We start from the raw sequence: 14,696 nt of genomic DNA on the forward strand, positions 1-14,696 counted from the left end.
TTACACTAACAGCGAAGTAGCAGACAGGTAATGTAAAAAAAATAATACCTTTAAAAACTGCACTCCCCCAAAAATAAATAAATAAAATACTTAAGAATACTTTCACCTAAGGAGGTGAAAGACTTCTACACTGAGAATTATAAAATACTAATAAAGGAAACTGAAAAGATATGGAATGATATCCCATGCTCTTGGGTTGGGAGAATATTATTAAAATGGCAACTATCCAAAGGAATCTACATATTTAATGTGATCCCTATCAAATTACCCAGGATATTTTTCACTAGAACAAATAATCCTAAGATTTATATGGGACAATGAAAGACCTTGAGGGAAAATAACCAAGCAGGAGGCACAACCCTTTCAGACTTCAGACAATACCCCAAAGCTACAGTAATCAAAACCGTGGTATCGGTACAAAAACAGACATACAGATCAATGGAACAGAATAGAGAGCCCAGAAATAAACCCACACACCTATGGTCAAAGGAGGCAAGGATAAAATGGGAAAAATCTTCAGCCAAGTGGTGTTGGGAAAGTTGGACAGCTGCGTGTAAATCAATGAAGTTAGAACACACTCTCATACCATGCACAAAAATAAACTCAAAATGGCTTGCAGAATTAAATATAAGACATTATAAAACTCCTAGAAGAGATCACAGGCAAAACATTCTCTGACAGAAATTGTACCAGAGTTTCCTTAGGTCAGTTGCCAGGGCAATAAAAATAAAAACAAAAGTAAACAAATGGGATTTAGTCAAATTTACAAGCTTTTGCACAGTAAAGGAAACTACAAACAAAAGGAAAAGACAACCTATGAAACGGGAGAAAATATCTGTGAATGATGTAACCAACAAGGGCTTACTCTCAAAGACATACAAACAGCTCATGTAGCTCAACAACAACAAACCACCCAACTGAAAAATAAGCAGAAGACCTAGACATTTACCAAAGGTGACATGCAGATGGCCAATAGATACATGAAAAGATGCTCAACATCATTAGTAGAGAAAAGCAAATCAAAACTACCAGGAGGTACCACATCAGTCAGAATGGCCATCATTAAAAAGTCTACAGACACAGAATGAAAGATCCAAAAAAAGAAAGAAAAAAAAAAAAAGGGGTTATACACAGTAAAAGCTGGAGACAGTGTGGAGAAAAGGGAAACACTCCCTCCACTGGTGGAATGTAAACTGGTGTAGCCACTATGGAAAACTAAAAAACAGAACTGCCATATAAGCCAGCAATCCCACTCCTGGGCATGTATCCAGAGGAAAACACGGTGTGAAAGAATACACATACCCCTGCAGCAGCACTGACAACAGCCAAGACATGAGAACAACCGAAACGTCCAACAGAAGGATGGATACACACACACACTCACACACACACAGAATACTACTCAGCCATAAAAAAGAACAAAATAATGCCATTTGCAGCAATAAGGATGCGACAAGAGATCATCATACTAAGGGAAGTAGGTCAGAAAGAGAAAGCAAATACCACACGATATCACTTACATGTGTAACCTAAAACAGCACAAACGAACCTACGTACGAAACAGAAACAGCCTCAGACCGAGAGAACTGACTTGTGGGGGAGGGGGTTGGGGAGGGATGGACTGGGAATCTGGGGTTAGTAGATGCAAACTATTACATACAGACTGGATAAGTAACAAGGTCCTAAAGTACAGGAAACTAGATTCAATATCCTGGGATAAACCATAATGCAAAAGAATATAAAAAAGGATATATATATGTGTGTGTATAACTATGTCACTTTGCTGTAGAGCAGAAATTAACATTATAAATCACCTATGCTTTAGTAAAAAGTAAGATTAAAGAAAAGCAGTTTTATAACAGTTTCTATGTATCAAATTGACAAAACTGAAAAAATTACAACGATGCAGAAGGACTTCTGGTTCATGATGGCAGAGTAGAAGGGTGTGCGCTCATCTCCCGGAAGAACACCAGAACTGCAACCAGCTGATAAACCACCACTGACAGGAGGAAGCTGGAACCACCAAAATAAAGAAAAGACACGTCCAAAGACAACGAAGAAGCTGCAGTGAGATGGGAGGAGGGGTGCAAACACAATAAAATGCAATCCCATAGCTGCTTGGTGGGTAACCCACAAACTGGAGCACAATAATACCAAACGAAGTTCTCCCACTGTTGTAAAAGTTCTGAATTCCACGTCAGGCTTCCCAGCCTGGGGGTTTGAGAAGGCCTGGCAATCTGGCCTTTAAGGCCAGCAGGATTTGATTATAGGACTTCCACAGGACTGGGGGAACCACAGACTCCAGTCTCGGAGGGCACAAACAAAATCTTGCCCACACCAAGACCCAGAGGAAAGGAATAGAGACCCAACAGAAGACTGAATGAAAACTACTTGCTAGAGTTGGAGGGTCTCCTGTGGAGGCATGGGTTGGCAGGGACTCAACACAGGGACAGGGGCACTGGCAACATCAGACCAAGAAGTTCCCCTTTGGCATAAACCCTCTTGAAGTTCACCATTAACCCTACCATAAAGCCTGCAGACCCCAGGGCTGGGTCAAACAACTACCAGGGAGGGAGTGCAACCCCACCCATCAGCAGATAATTAAAGCTTTACTGAGTATGGCCCTGCCCACCAGAGCAAGACCCAGTTTTTCCCATTGCCAGTCCCTCCCTTGAGGAAGTTTATACAAGCCTCTTAGCCTCATCCACCAGAAGGCAGATGGAAGAGCAAAAAGAAGCACAGTCCCACAGCAGCTAAAACAAAAACCATATTACAGAAAGTTAATCATAATAAAAAACAGAAAGTTATGTCCTAGATGAGGAGCTTCCCTTGAAGCTCAATCCATAAAGAATCTGCTGGCAATGCAGGAGACCCTGGTTCAATTCCTGGGTTGGGAAGATCCCCTGGATAAAGGCATGGCAACCCACTCCAGTATTCTTGCCTGGAGAATCCACGGACAGAGGAGCCTGACAGCTACAGTCCATGAAGTCACGACAGTCGGACATGACTTAGGGAGGCTTCCCTGGTGGCTCAGATAGTTAAAGAATCTGCCTGTAATGCAGGAGACCTGGGTTTGATCCCTGAGTTGGGAAGATAGATCCCCTGGAGAAGGGCATGGCAAACCACTCCAGTATTCTTGCCTGGAGAATCCGCATGGACAGAGAAGCCTGGTGGGCTACAGTCCACGGGGTCACAAAGACTTGGACACGACTGAGTGACTAAGTACATGTCCCAGATGAAGGGACAAGATAAAACTCCAGAAAAACAAGTGGAGATAGGCAACCTTTCAGAAAAAGAATTCAGAATAATGATAGTGAAGATGATCCAGGATCTTGGGAAAATAATGGAGAAGATGCAAGAAATGTTTACCAAAGGTCTAGAAGAACTAAAGAACAAACAGAGATGAATACATACACTAGAAGGAATCAATAGCAGAATAACTGAGGCAGAATAGATAAATGACCCAGAGGACAGAATGGTGGAAATCACTGCCACAGAACAGAATATAGAAAAAAAGAGTGAAAAGCAATGAAGACAGCCTTAGAGACTCTGGAACAACATTAAATGCACCAACATTCACATTATAGGGGTCCCAGAAGGAGAGAGAGAGAAAGGACCTGAGAAAATATTTGAAGAAATAACAGCTGAAAACTTCCCAAACATGGGAAAAGAAATAGTCAATCAATCAAGTCCAGGGCATGATAAACCCAAGAAGGAACAATCAAAATACATACTAATCAAACTGACAAAAGTTAAAGACAAACATAAAATATTAAAAGCGATAAAGGAAAAACGACAAATAACATACAAAGGAACTCCCATCAGGCTATCAGCTGATTTCTCAACAGAAACTCTACAAGCCAGAAGGGAATGGCATGATATATTTAAAGTGATGAAAAGGAAGAACCTACAACCAAGAATACTCTACCCAGCAAGACTCTCCTTCAGATTTGATGGAGAAATCAAAAGCTTTCCATACAAAGCAAAAGTTAAGAGAAGTCAGCACCACCAAACCAGTTTAGTTCAATCACTCAGTCGTTTCCTACTCTTTGCAACCCCATGGACTGCAGCACGCCAGGCTTCCCTGTCCATCACCAACTCCAGGAGCTTGCTCAAACTCACATCTATGGAGTCAGTGATGCCATCCAACCATCTTATCCTCTGTTGTCCCCTTCTCCTCCTGCCTTCAGTCTTTCTCATATGTATGCATAATGTATATATTTTAGAAAACTTATGAATTTTTGCCTAACTAAAAAATGTATGACATTTTGATTCCACTTGTTTGACTTACCATGAATAGAATGCTATATTTAATTTAAAAAAGTAAATGTGACAATGAAGGTTTACTTTATAGCACAGGGAACTATACTCAGTATCTTGTAATAACCTATAATGGAAAATAATTTCAAAAATATTATGTGTATATGTATAACTGAATCACCTCGCTGTGTACCTGAAACACTGTAAGTCAACTATATTTCAATAAAATACATATTTAAGTAAAAAACATGCCAGGAAAGAAATTATAATGCTAATCTACTAAAGTTCTTAAAGTTAATGAGTGAGTTTTACAAGGTCATTGAATAAAGTTCAATAGATAAAACCCGATTATGTTTTTATACTAGCACCAAACAGTTAGAAATTGAACCATGTCATTTAACACTGAACAAAATTAAATGCCTAGGTATAAATCTAACAAAATACCTGCAGGACCTATATGCTAAAAACAATGAAACACTGATAAAAAAAAAAAAAGAAAACCTAATCAAATAGAAAAATAGACTATATCATGTATTAGAAAGACTCAATATTTTTAAGCATGTCAAACTTCTGCAAGCTGGTCTACAAATTTAACACAATTCCAATTAGAATTCTAGCAGGATTCTGTAAATACTAGCAAGCTGATTCTAAAATTCATATGGGAATGCAAAGAAACAAAAAGAGTTAAAACAATTCAGGAAGAACAAGGTTGGAGAATTTATACTACCCAAACGATAAGAGCTACTAAAAAGCAACAGTATTCAAGACACCTGATACTGGCAAAAGAATAGACAATATAACCAATGAAACAGTGCAGAAATAGACCTACATATACATGACTAATTGTTTTTCAATTAAGTAGCAGAGGCAATTCAAAGCAGAAAGGACTACTTTTTAACAAATAGTGGAATAAATGGATGTCCACATGGAAAAAAAAAACCTCAATCTGGACCTCAAACCTTACATATAAATGAATTCACAATGGGTTACAGACAAATAAAAACCATAAATTATAAAGCTTTTAGCAGAAAACATAGGAAAATATTTATGATCGTCACCTAGATAAAGACAGCAATAACATCAACACAATTGCTAAAACAAAATTTGATGAATTGGTCTTTATCATACTTGAAAATTTTTGCTCTGTCGAAGATTCTGTTAGGAGAATGAGAATATAAGACACAAACCATAATAAAATATCTGCAAATCACTTATCTGACAAAGGATGAACATTCAAAACTCAACAGCAAGAAAACCACCCAGTTCAATGGGCCAAAGATAGAATGGGTACTTCACCAAAGACATACAGATGACAAATAAACCCACAAAAAGATGCTCAACTTCATTAGTCTTAAATTGAGACCACGTTAAGTTATTACTACACACACCTATTAGAATGGCTGAAACACACACACACAAAATAGATAATACCAAGTGCTGACATATGAAGCAAACTGGAATTCTCACCCATCATTAGAGCGAACACAAAATGGCACAAAATAGGTGATCAGTTTGGTGATTTCTCATAAAACTAAACATACATTTACCACATGGCCCAGCAATGTGACTCCTAGGGTATTTACCCAAAATAAAATGAAAATTTACGTTTACACAAAACTCTATACATGATTGTTTACAGTTATGAATACAATTGTCAAAATTGGTAAAAATCCAAACATTCCTCAAGGAATGAACAGACAATCAAGTGTGGTGTTCCACACAATGCAAAACTATTCAACAATAAAAGGGAAAATCTGATACACAGAACCAGATAGATGAACTTCAAAGACATATATATATAGTAAAAGAAGCCAGATTCACAACTATTCACTATAGATTTATATGACGTTCTGGAAAGATAGAAATATATGGAATGAAGAAACTATCAAACGGTTGCCAGAGGTTAGGGGTGAGGGGTTATTAAAAGAGAATGGGGTTATTAAAAGGGACATTAAAAGAGAATGCTTTGGGGATGATGAAACTGTTCTCTATACTGATTGTGGTGACAGTTACAAAACTCAGTGCATTTGTCAGAACTCACAACTGCACAGTAACAAAGTCTGCTGCATGCACATATAGAACATAAGGTTATACATTAAAAAAAGAGAGAGACCCAGGTGCTGCAGGCTGAGACAGAGCAGGGAAACGGCACTCTCACTAGTTGCTGAAGGAGTACAAGCTCGGTCTGGCAATACAAGACATTAAAAGTATGAACTCAAAATAAGGCACCTTAAGGTTCTGAATACAAGGAGAATAAGAAATACTCCCTAATCTTCAGCACTCAATTCTACATATAAAACTCAGGATTCAAATTCTCAAAATGGTTGGTACATGGTCAGTGTTCAATGAACGACGCTGATGAATAGAAGAAAAGGCTGAATATACAGCAATTCCACTTTGGGGCATTTGCCCAAAGGAAATAATTAAGGCTGTACACAAAGACTTAATTATAAAGAGAACTCTTAAAATGGAACACAGTCATATATTTCTCCTTAAAAATGGTGATGCATTTTGCCGCTTGCCAGCATAAGAGAATACCCATGATATATTGCTAAATTTAAAAACACTCCAAAACAACATCCAGCACAATCCCATTTTTGTTCAATAAAAAACTACTAAACCTATAAATTCTACACCTTCCTTTATTCTGTAGGCATGAAAAACACATCTGAAAGACTACAGAATACAATGTTGAATATTAATCTCATAGCAGTAGGATTACTACTGATTTTTAGTTTTTTATTTTTACTTGTCAGCATTTTGTTTTTTCCACAACGAAGATCTGTTATTTTTAAATTAACTTTGTTTAAAGAGCCCTAATAAGAGAGCCCTAACACTTCAGAGATAAATATAATCTTCTGGGGCTGGGCTATCCAGGAAGAAAGATATCCCTTCCTCAGAAGCCTCATCTGAGAGAAAATCCAATGCTCACAGGACCAGAAGTCTGACCCCCAGAGGCTGTTCTCAAACATGTCCTTTGAGGGTAAAAAGGCTGGCACCCACCTGTATAGATGTCCATGAAGCTGTGCAGGGCCAGACAATGCGGATTCAGACACATCTTCACCTGAGCAGTCACGACCTGCAGCCAACTGGCTGTCAGCAGCCAGCACTCCTGGGGCCCTGCCAGAGAGCTAGTACCAAGAATATTTGGAAAAAAAAAAGAAGGAAAAGCAACTTCTTAATGCAGTTCCTAGGCTCAGGGATCAACAGCAAACTCAAGACTTTAAATGTAGTAGGAAATGAAGGTGCTGCACCTTGTGCTCCAGGGATTTTCTTAGGTGGACGCTCCCCCTTTGTTGGAATTGGGCTTATGGAATCACCCCTAAAGTTAACCTAATTCTGAACTTATTATCTAATTTAACCAACCCTAATAAACTCTGAAATCCAAGCAGTCCAGAAGTAAACTAAATCCTAAGTTGGGGACAGTATCATTTCAATAGAAATAATATATAATCACTATTATTATTATAATTTTATTTTATTTTTGGTGATTGCAAAAGTAAAGGAAACCTAAGAAAAGCTGAAAAGAACATCTGCAAAGGTTATAGCCTTAATGGTATTTGAAGAAAGGGGTGATACAGGTTAAGTAAGATGGGGCAACTAGGGGAGGGTAAATCTGAAAGTGGTGCTTACTTTTGTCCCCCTTTGAATAATGGGCTGCTACAGAGAAGGCACTGCGTGGATGGAGACTCGTAGTAATTCGACCAAGAGGTTTGCTCGATGGTGACCGTCTCCTCACTCACGTTGGACAGGACGAGCCGAGAGCTATTGAGTTCATGAATCAAAGAGAAGACTTCAGCCAGCTCTGACTCATTCTCAGGGATCTGCAGGACTTTGCGCAGCAGCTGCAGTGTTGATTGGCGCTGGATCTCCCTCTGGGCTGCGCTCAGGGGCTCTGTGGCACTTAACACATCCGGGAGTGGTGAGCTTGCCTCCTGGAAGAGAGCAGATCTGTCACGAAACACCATCGAGGGCACAAAAGAGGCAGCCATGGGCTAAAACCACGAGAGGGCGTGCGTGGCAAAGGGAAAGGCCTACGACTGACGTGGGAAACCTAGGTCCCTAAGCCACCCAGCTAGTAACTCGCTGCGTGACTCACAGCAGGAGTTTTCTCTCTCTGGCACTATTTCTCTACCAGTAAAATAAGAGGATTATATACCCCTCTTGGTAATAGTTTCAAGATTCTGCTCCCATGCACTGGCTGTGAGGTTTGGAGGATAACAGACCAGGGGTTCAATTCTGGATATGCCACTGAAGAGCTGTAAATGGGTAACCCCCCGCAATACCTCCAAAAATGAAGGATCAAAATACTAATAATCTAGAGTTGTTGCAGAGTAAATGAGATAGTGCAAGTAAAGCACTCAGCATTCAACAAAAACTCTCTGAATGGTAGTTTTGATGTGTGAACAGGCACCTGTAGAGCTTAAAGCATTTATTTTTAACACCGTGTGGCTTCTGAGTACAAGGGAACTTTATACACCAGTCAGAGGCTTCCAGGAAACAAGGTTCTGAAACTCTCTCTGAAACAGGTCCTTCTTGTACCAGTCCCTTTTCAATGGAGGTCCTTCCCTGATCTGTGCAAATGCAGGGTCAATCACTCCTCCTTCACGCTCCTGTAGTCCACTCCTTTACTGCATATTTCACTTTCTCACAGGTGGTAAGCCATTGTTCTCTCCCCTGCTTATTTACCAAATTTCTAATACCACCCCTAAGGGCACACAAAAGATGCTAACTCATATTTGCTGGACATATTATATGTTGTTTACAGAGGTTAATTGCGTAACAAAACTTATTAACTCAGTATACCTGTGACAACTCTTGTCTTGCTATCTGTAATAGTTTGGTTACCTATCTTTCCCCCCAAGCTAGACTGTAAGCTCCTAAGGGTAAGTGGGCATGTATTATTCATGTCTGTATCCCCAAAAGCTGACCCGTAACAGGCTTTCAATACATGCTTGCTGAAAAAATGAATTTGAATGAATGGCTGTAGAAGAGCTGAGGGACACTAGAATGAGTTGCCCCAGATGCTGTGTGTTCTTTCTCATTTATGACTTATGCTGAACCATGGGTCAGAAGATCGGTTGGAAAGCATACTATCCTTTGCCTCTGAAACACAGATGAAAGATGGAAAGGAAAGAAGATCATTCCAGCCCATAGATACTGCAGTCTTAATCACAGCCACTGGCGACAAACTGCATGGGAAATGTACGCTCACCGGGGGCTCCGAAGAGAAGGCTCATAAACTTAAAGGCCCTTGGGTTTCTGAACAGTGTGTTGTGGAAAACAATTGTTTTCTTCTGTTTCTCTAAAATTTAGAGAATTAGAATGTGAATGAATGTATGAAGATGAGGGTCATGGGGGTAGGCAGCTACCAACTAACCAAAGAAAAAAAGAATATAAAAAAGAGTGGGACTTGAAATCAATTGTCAAAAGGTCCCCAGATAATTCCTGTCTGACTAAGAAAAGTTAAGTCACTTCACCAGTAGAGACCAACATCCATTTTCATAATGCAAGCCACATCGACAGCTACAATGAAATAGGAAAAAGGAGTTCAGAGCATCTACCTACACAGGACTCAATTCCATTCCATAATCACTGACACATTATATATGCAAGCTCCAGCATTAGAAATATGGGGGTTGGCAATTCCCTGGGACCAGTGGTTCACTGCCAAGGGCCTGGGTTCCATCTCTGGTAGGAGAACTAAGATCCCACAAGCCACGTGGCCAGAAAGAAAAAGGAGTATGGGCCAACAGATTACACTTGGCTGACAAGTGATTGTGGTCTGACAGGGAACTAAGAGGGTGTCAAGACAGGGTGTCGTCAACATTTTCTATTTGTTTCCTTAGAATCTTTTTTTGTTTTAAACTTTTTATTTTGTACTGGGGTGCAGTCGATTAACAATGCTGTAATAGTTTCAGGTGAACAGGGAAGAATCTTTATATCCACAGTTTTACAGAGTTCTAAGCAAAGTACTGATGTTGAAGCTGAAACTCCAATACTTTGGCAAAGAACTGACTCATTTGAAAAACCCTGATGCTGGTAAAGATTGAGGGCAGGAGGAGAAGGGGATGACAGAGGATGAGATGGTTGGATGGCATCACTGACTCAATGAACATGAGTTTAGGTAAACTCCGGAAGTTGGTGATGGACAGGGAGGCCTGGTGTGCTGCAGTCCATGGAGGTCACAAAGAGTCGGACATGACTGAGCAACTGAACTGAACTGAAGCAAAGTACCCAGAACATCTAAATTTTTTCACTTATTAGATCATAAATTATTTCCATTTTGTACACTAATCTTAATCTTTTTATGCATTAATAATTTAGTATTCATTAGTAATTAATAATTATTGTTCTGTCACTAAGTCATGTCTGACTCTTTGCAACCTCATGAACTGCAGCACACCAGGCTTCCTGTCCTTCAGTATTTCCCTGAGTTTGCTCAAACTCCTCTCCATTAAGTCAGTGAGGCCATCCAACCATCTCATCCCTTGTCACCCCCTTCTATTCTTGCCCTCAGTCTTTTCCAGCATCAGGGTCTTTTCCAATGAGTTAGCTTTTCACATCAGGTGGCCAAAGTACTGGAGCTTCAATACCAATGAAAATTCAGTGTTGATTTCCTTTAGGATTGACTGGTTTGATCTCCTTGCAGTCCAAGGAACTGTTAAGAGTCTTCTCCAGCACCACAGTTCAAAAGCATCAATTCTTCAGCACTCAGTGTTCTTTATAGTCCAACTGTCACATCTAAACACGACTACTGGAAAAACCACAGCTTTGACTAACAAAGGTCTGCCAATAGACCTCTGGTGGCAAAGTGATGTCTCTGCTTTTTAATACACTGTCTAGATTTGTCACAGCTCTTCTTCCAAGAAGCAAGCCATCTTTTAATTGTATGGCTGCAGTCACCATCCGCAGTGATTTTGGAGCCCCAGAAAATGACATCTGATATTGTTTGTGTGTTTTCCCCATCTATTTGCCATGAAGTGATAGCACTGGATGCCATTATAATTTATTTCAATGGTAGACACAGGTTATTTCTAATTTTATCTGTTGTAATCACAGAATGTGTGATGTTCCAGACGGGCTTTATTTCAGATATTTTGTTTAATTCTGGGAATATGTATTCTTGTATTTGTCAAAAGTATCTGTTCTGAATTTGAGTCCCAACACTTATCAAGAACCATGTAGATGTGTGTTTGTATGTGAGCACCGAAAATTTTACTCTGGAAACTGACTTAAGGAAATAGTTCAAACAAAGAAAAAGTTAATCTGGGGTATAAAATTTTAGATCTAAATCAATTTTCTTTATATTGCACTGGAATTATCCTTGTTTACTAAATAACATTCACTTTCTTGGAAAAAAAAGACATGGTGTGGTCAACGTGCTGTGAAGAGGAGCACATCAACCACATGGAGAAACCAGAGGAAAAGCTCACTGCCAGCAGAGGGCATCCTGTGTAACAGAACGTGATGGGAGGCATGGACGCATTCTACAAGAAGTTCTGAGACTCCTCGAAGCTCAACTTGAGTTTTCTCTAGCGCTCATGGCCCCAAGAACAGAACACTCAGATCTAATCCACCTTGCCTGCTTTGTTTTACTGATGGGGAAACTAAAATTCAGGATAGGGAAAGCAAGCAACTTAGGGTCATTTCCAGGCAGGTCTCTCAATTCCTATTCTCAGTGTTTTTTCCTTTTAGTTCCACTTCTCTTTCTCACAATAACCTCAGAATACTACCTCAAGCACAGAAACAGACCTGAAGATTAGGGGGCGAGATTCACTGCCAGAAAGCCCCCTCCCATCCATACACACAGAAAACTTAGCTTGAAGAAGTCGTCCCTAACCTCTCTAGCTGTGTCTGCTCCCAAACCCCCTGACCTCCTGACACAACCTTCTGGGCCTCTCCATGGCTCAGGACATTCAGTATGTCCCCTGCCTGCAAAACAAACTGCCTAGTCTAGCATTAAAGACCTTCCACAATACATGGTCCCAATCTTTTAAGACTTCTTTTCCATGCTCCTCCCTATACACTCTCTCCTCTAACCCAGTGGAGCATCAGACTGCCTACCTCGTCATCTCTACTCATGCCCATCCTTGAGTATACTGCACACCTTTCCCTTCCATCCACATCCTGCACATCTTGTGAGGTGTGGGCTAGATCTAGAGTGGCCAGGCTCCGTCTTGGATCCTGACCTGTTCTGCGAGCCATCCTCTTTCCCTCCAAAGCATATGAGTTGAGATCTCTCTTTTTATGTTCATCCCAGTCATTCTTTTCACTGCCTTAGGCAGGTACTCTTTCTGTTCACTTAAAAAAAATTCCTATGTGGAAATTCAGAGGTCCCCTGAAACTGCCTTGTTCTAGTAAACAAACAAATAACAAAAACAAGCCCTAAGGAGCCAAGTGGAATGTGTTTTACTATCCAGCAGTCTGGTCCCACTTCAGGGAACAGGCCTGCCGAGACTGCTAGAAGTAAAGCGCTGTGGTTGGCCAAATGCTCTGCAAGGAACCTGAGTAGCAGCAATCTCATCTACAAAGTCCTGAGGCTGGCACTCTGTATTTAGCAAAATTCTATTTACAGGTCCTTCAACAACCTCAAAGCTAAAACAATGTAACCTTTCCAACCCCTTCTACTTCAGGATCCTCACTAAGGCCTGTGTTGGCTATTTTTTTCTCCTGTGAATGAACTCTTGGTCCACTGAGCTAGAAGATTCTCGGAGATCAAGGTATCTGATAAACTCCCTTATCTTAGCGAAGAGGATAAGGAAGCCCACAAAGAAGGCACTTGCCAGGTTCAGAACCTAGAACCTGGCTCCAGTTCTGGTGCTAACTACAATATGTACCAAGAAATCCTTTTATTTCTCCTAAAGCTGAACTGCTAACAGAGCCCTGTCCAAGATTGGAGGGTGTGTTTCGGGAAGGAACTCACGAGAACCTTGGTGGTTTTCTCAGTCCGGTCTTTGGCAAGGTTAAAACCACAGCTGGGACAAATCCGAGGTTTATGCCGGTTGGTGTAGACATAGCTACAAGAGGGATTCTTGCACTTTCCCCGACCTCGTGATGTAGCCAGGCCCAAATCCTAAAAAATAAGACCATATTTCAATTCTATAAGTCAATTTACACCTGTGCACAGCCAAGAATCAGGATGACCTGCAACTGGTAAAACAGAGGAGGAGTGACAATTACAAACCCAGATTCAGACCAGCTCTCAAAGAGCCTTGAAACAAGATACTTTTTCTGTGGTTATCGCCTGAACAGTTCTGGCAAGTCCTCCTATCCGTGAAACAAAGATGAATCTCAAAGGTCAGACATTCAAATGCCTTCAGGGTCCAGGCAATCAGCAGTGAAGCAGGTCTGTTCTAACAGAATGCCAGGGGGACCAAAGACTTCAAGCTCCGTCTGAAGAAATATTGTGACCTGTGGCCTCTACAAGCTCACAGCTCTGGCACTGAGGCTCTTAAAACAAGCTGCAGTCTAATCAGCCCAAGAGAGGGTCCTGGGCAGTCCCCACCAAATGGTGCCCCCAGTGGCCTCCCATAGCCACAGGGAAGAGACAGTGAAGGGATGGACAGCACAAAGAAGGGACTGGCTGGGCCTTTGGAAAATGAAGCCTAAGCAGCTCTCCAGGATAAGAGAGCCCTCTTCCCAAGACAGGGCCAGAAAAGGCGATGACCCACCATACTATGTTGTCTTGTTCCTACTGAATGCACAGCACAGGGCACGGCACAAAGAATGTGCTCAAAAGAAATTTCTGAATTTTTAAAAATCTTGAATTTTAAAAAATCTAGCTGCTTTCTCAAAATCTGTGCATCTCACTCATCCAGGGAAACTGCCAAAGGTTACCTGGCTGGTTTGGTACCTTAAGGATCAACAAAATTCGAGAGTATTAAGCAAGAGAAGCCCCAAAACATGCTTTCTAAGCCAACAGAGTATTTTACAGACAGTGAAAACTGAGGACCAGAGACGGAAAGAGCCTCAAGGTCAGATGGCATGCCAGCAATAGAGCCAGAACCACTTTTGGACTAGGTCTTTCCACATCTAGTGTTTATTTCACTGCTCCAGGCTGCTTAGCCTGCAAAAGAATGACCCCAGAGCCACACATTTGTTTTTGGGGATGTTAATATGTTATGTTAAAAATAAAAATGGGGGAGGGAAAACCTTGGTGGGAAACACCAGACTGAACAAAATAAGTTGCATTTACTAAAGCACTTCTCAAACCCTATCAGATACTAGCACTGAATGTGACTGTTTTAGGTAGAAAAAAATACATTTCTCAAACTTACATGCAGAGCACTAAAAGATCTAAAGACGGCTGAATGCTGAAGCTGGACTGAATTCTCAGTGACTTTCCAAGAGAACTACTCTCAAGAAAAATACCTTGGTCAGCTGGCCTATACTTTACTGATCTCACTTGGGAAAAACAAGAAACCTAGCTGATT

The 14,696-nt window shown here is 40.7% G+C and overlaps 1 protein-coding gene across 4 annotated transcripts in view; it reads right to left on the reverse strand.

Moving 5' to 3' along the window:
* HMGXB3 (HMG-box containing 3) overlaps positions 1–14,696 on the reverse strand; it is a 60,877-nt gene that overhangs the window by 20,306 nt on the left and 25,875 nt on the right. For 3 of the 4 annotated variants that reach the window (XM_027545976.1, XM_027545972.1, XM_027545975.1), the window contains 3 exons: positions 13,187–13,336; positions 7,894–8,195; positions 7,264–7,391 (listed from right to left, as the gene is read on the reverse strand). In XM_027545976.1, coding sequence (XP_027401777.1) covers positions 7,264–7,391; positions 7,894–8,195; positions 13,187–13,336 — 580 coding nt within the window. The remainder of the gene's footprint in view (positions 1–7,263; positions 7,392–7,893; positions 8,196–13,186; positions 13,337–14,696) is intronic. The other variant, XM_027545973.1, reaches the window with a different exon arrangement.

Source organism: Bos indicus x Bos taurus, chromosome 7, assembly GCF_003369695.1.
Source record: "Bos indicus x Bos taurus breed Angus x Brahman F1 hybrid chromosome 7, Bos_hybrid_MaternalHap_v2.0, whole genome shotgun sequence".
Taxonomy (NCBI): domain Eukaryota; kingdom Metazoa; phylum Chordata; class Mammalia; order Artiodactyla; family Bovidae; genus Bos; species Bos indicus x Bos taurus.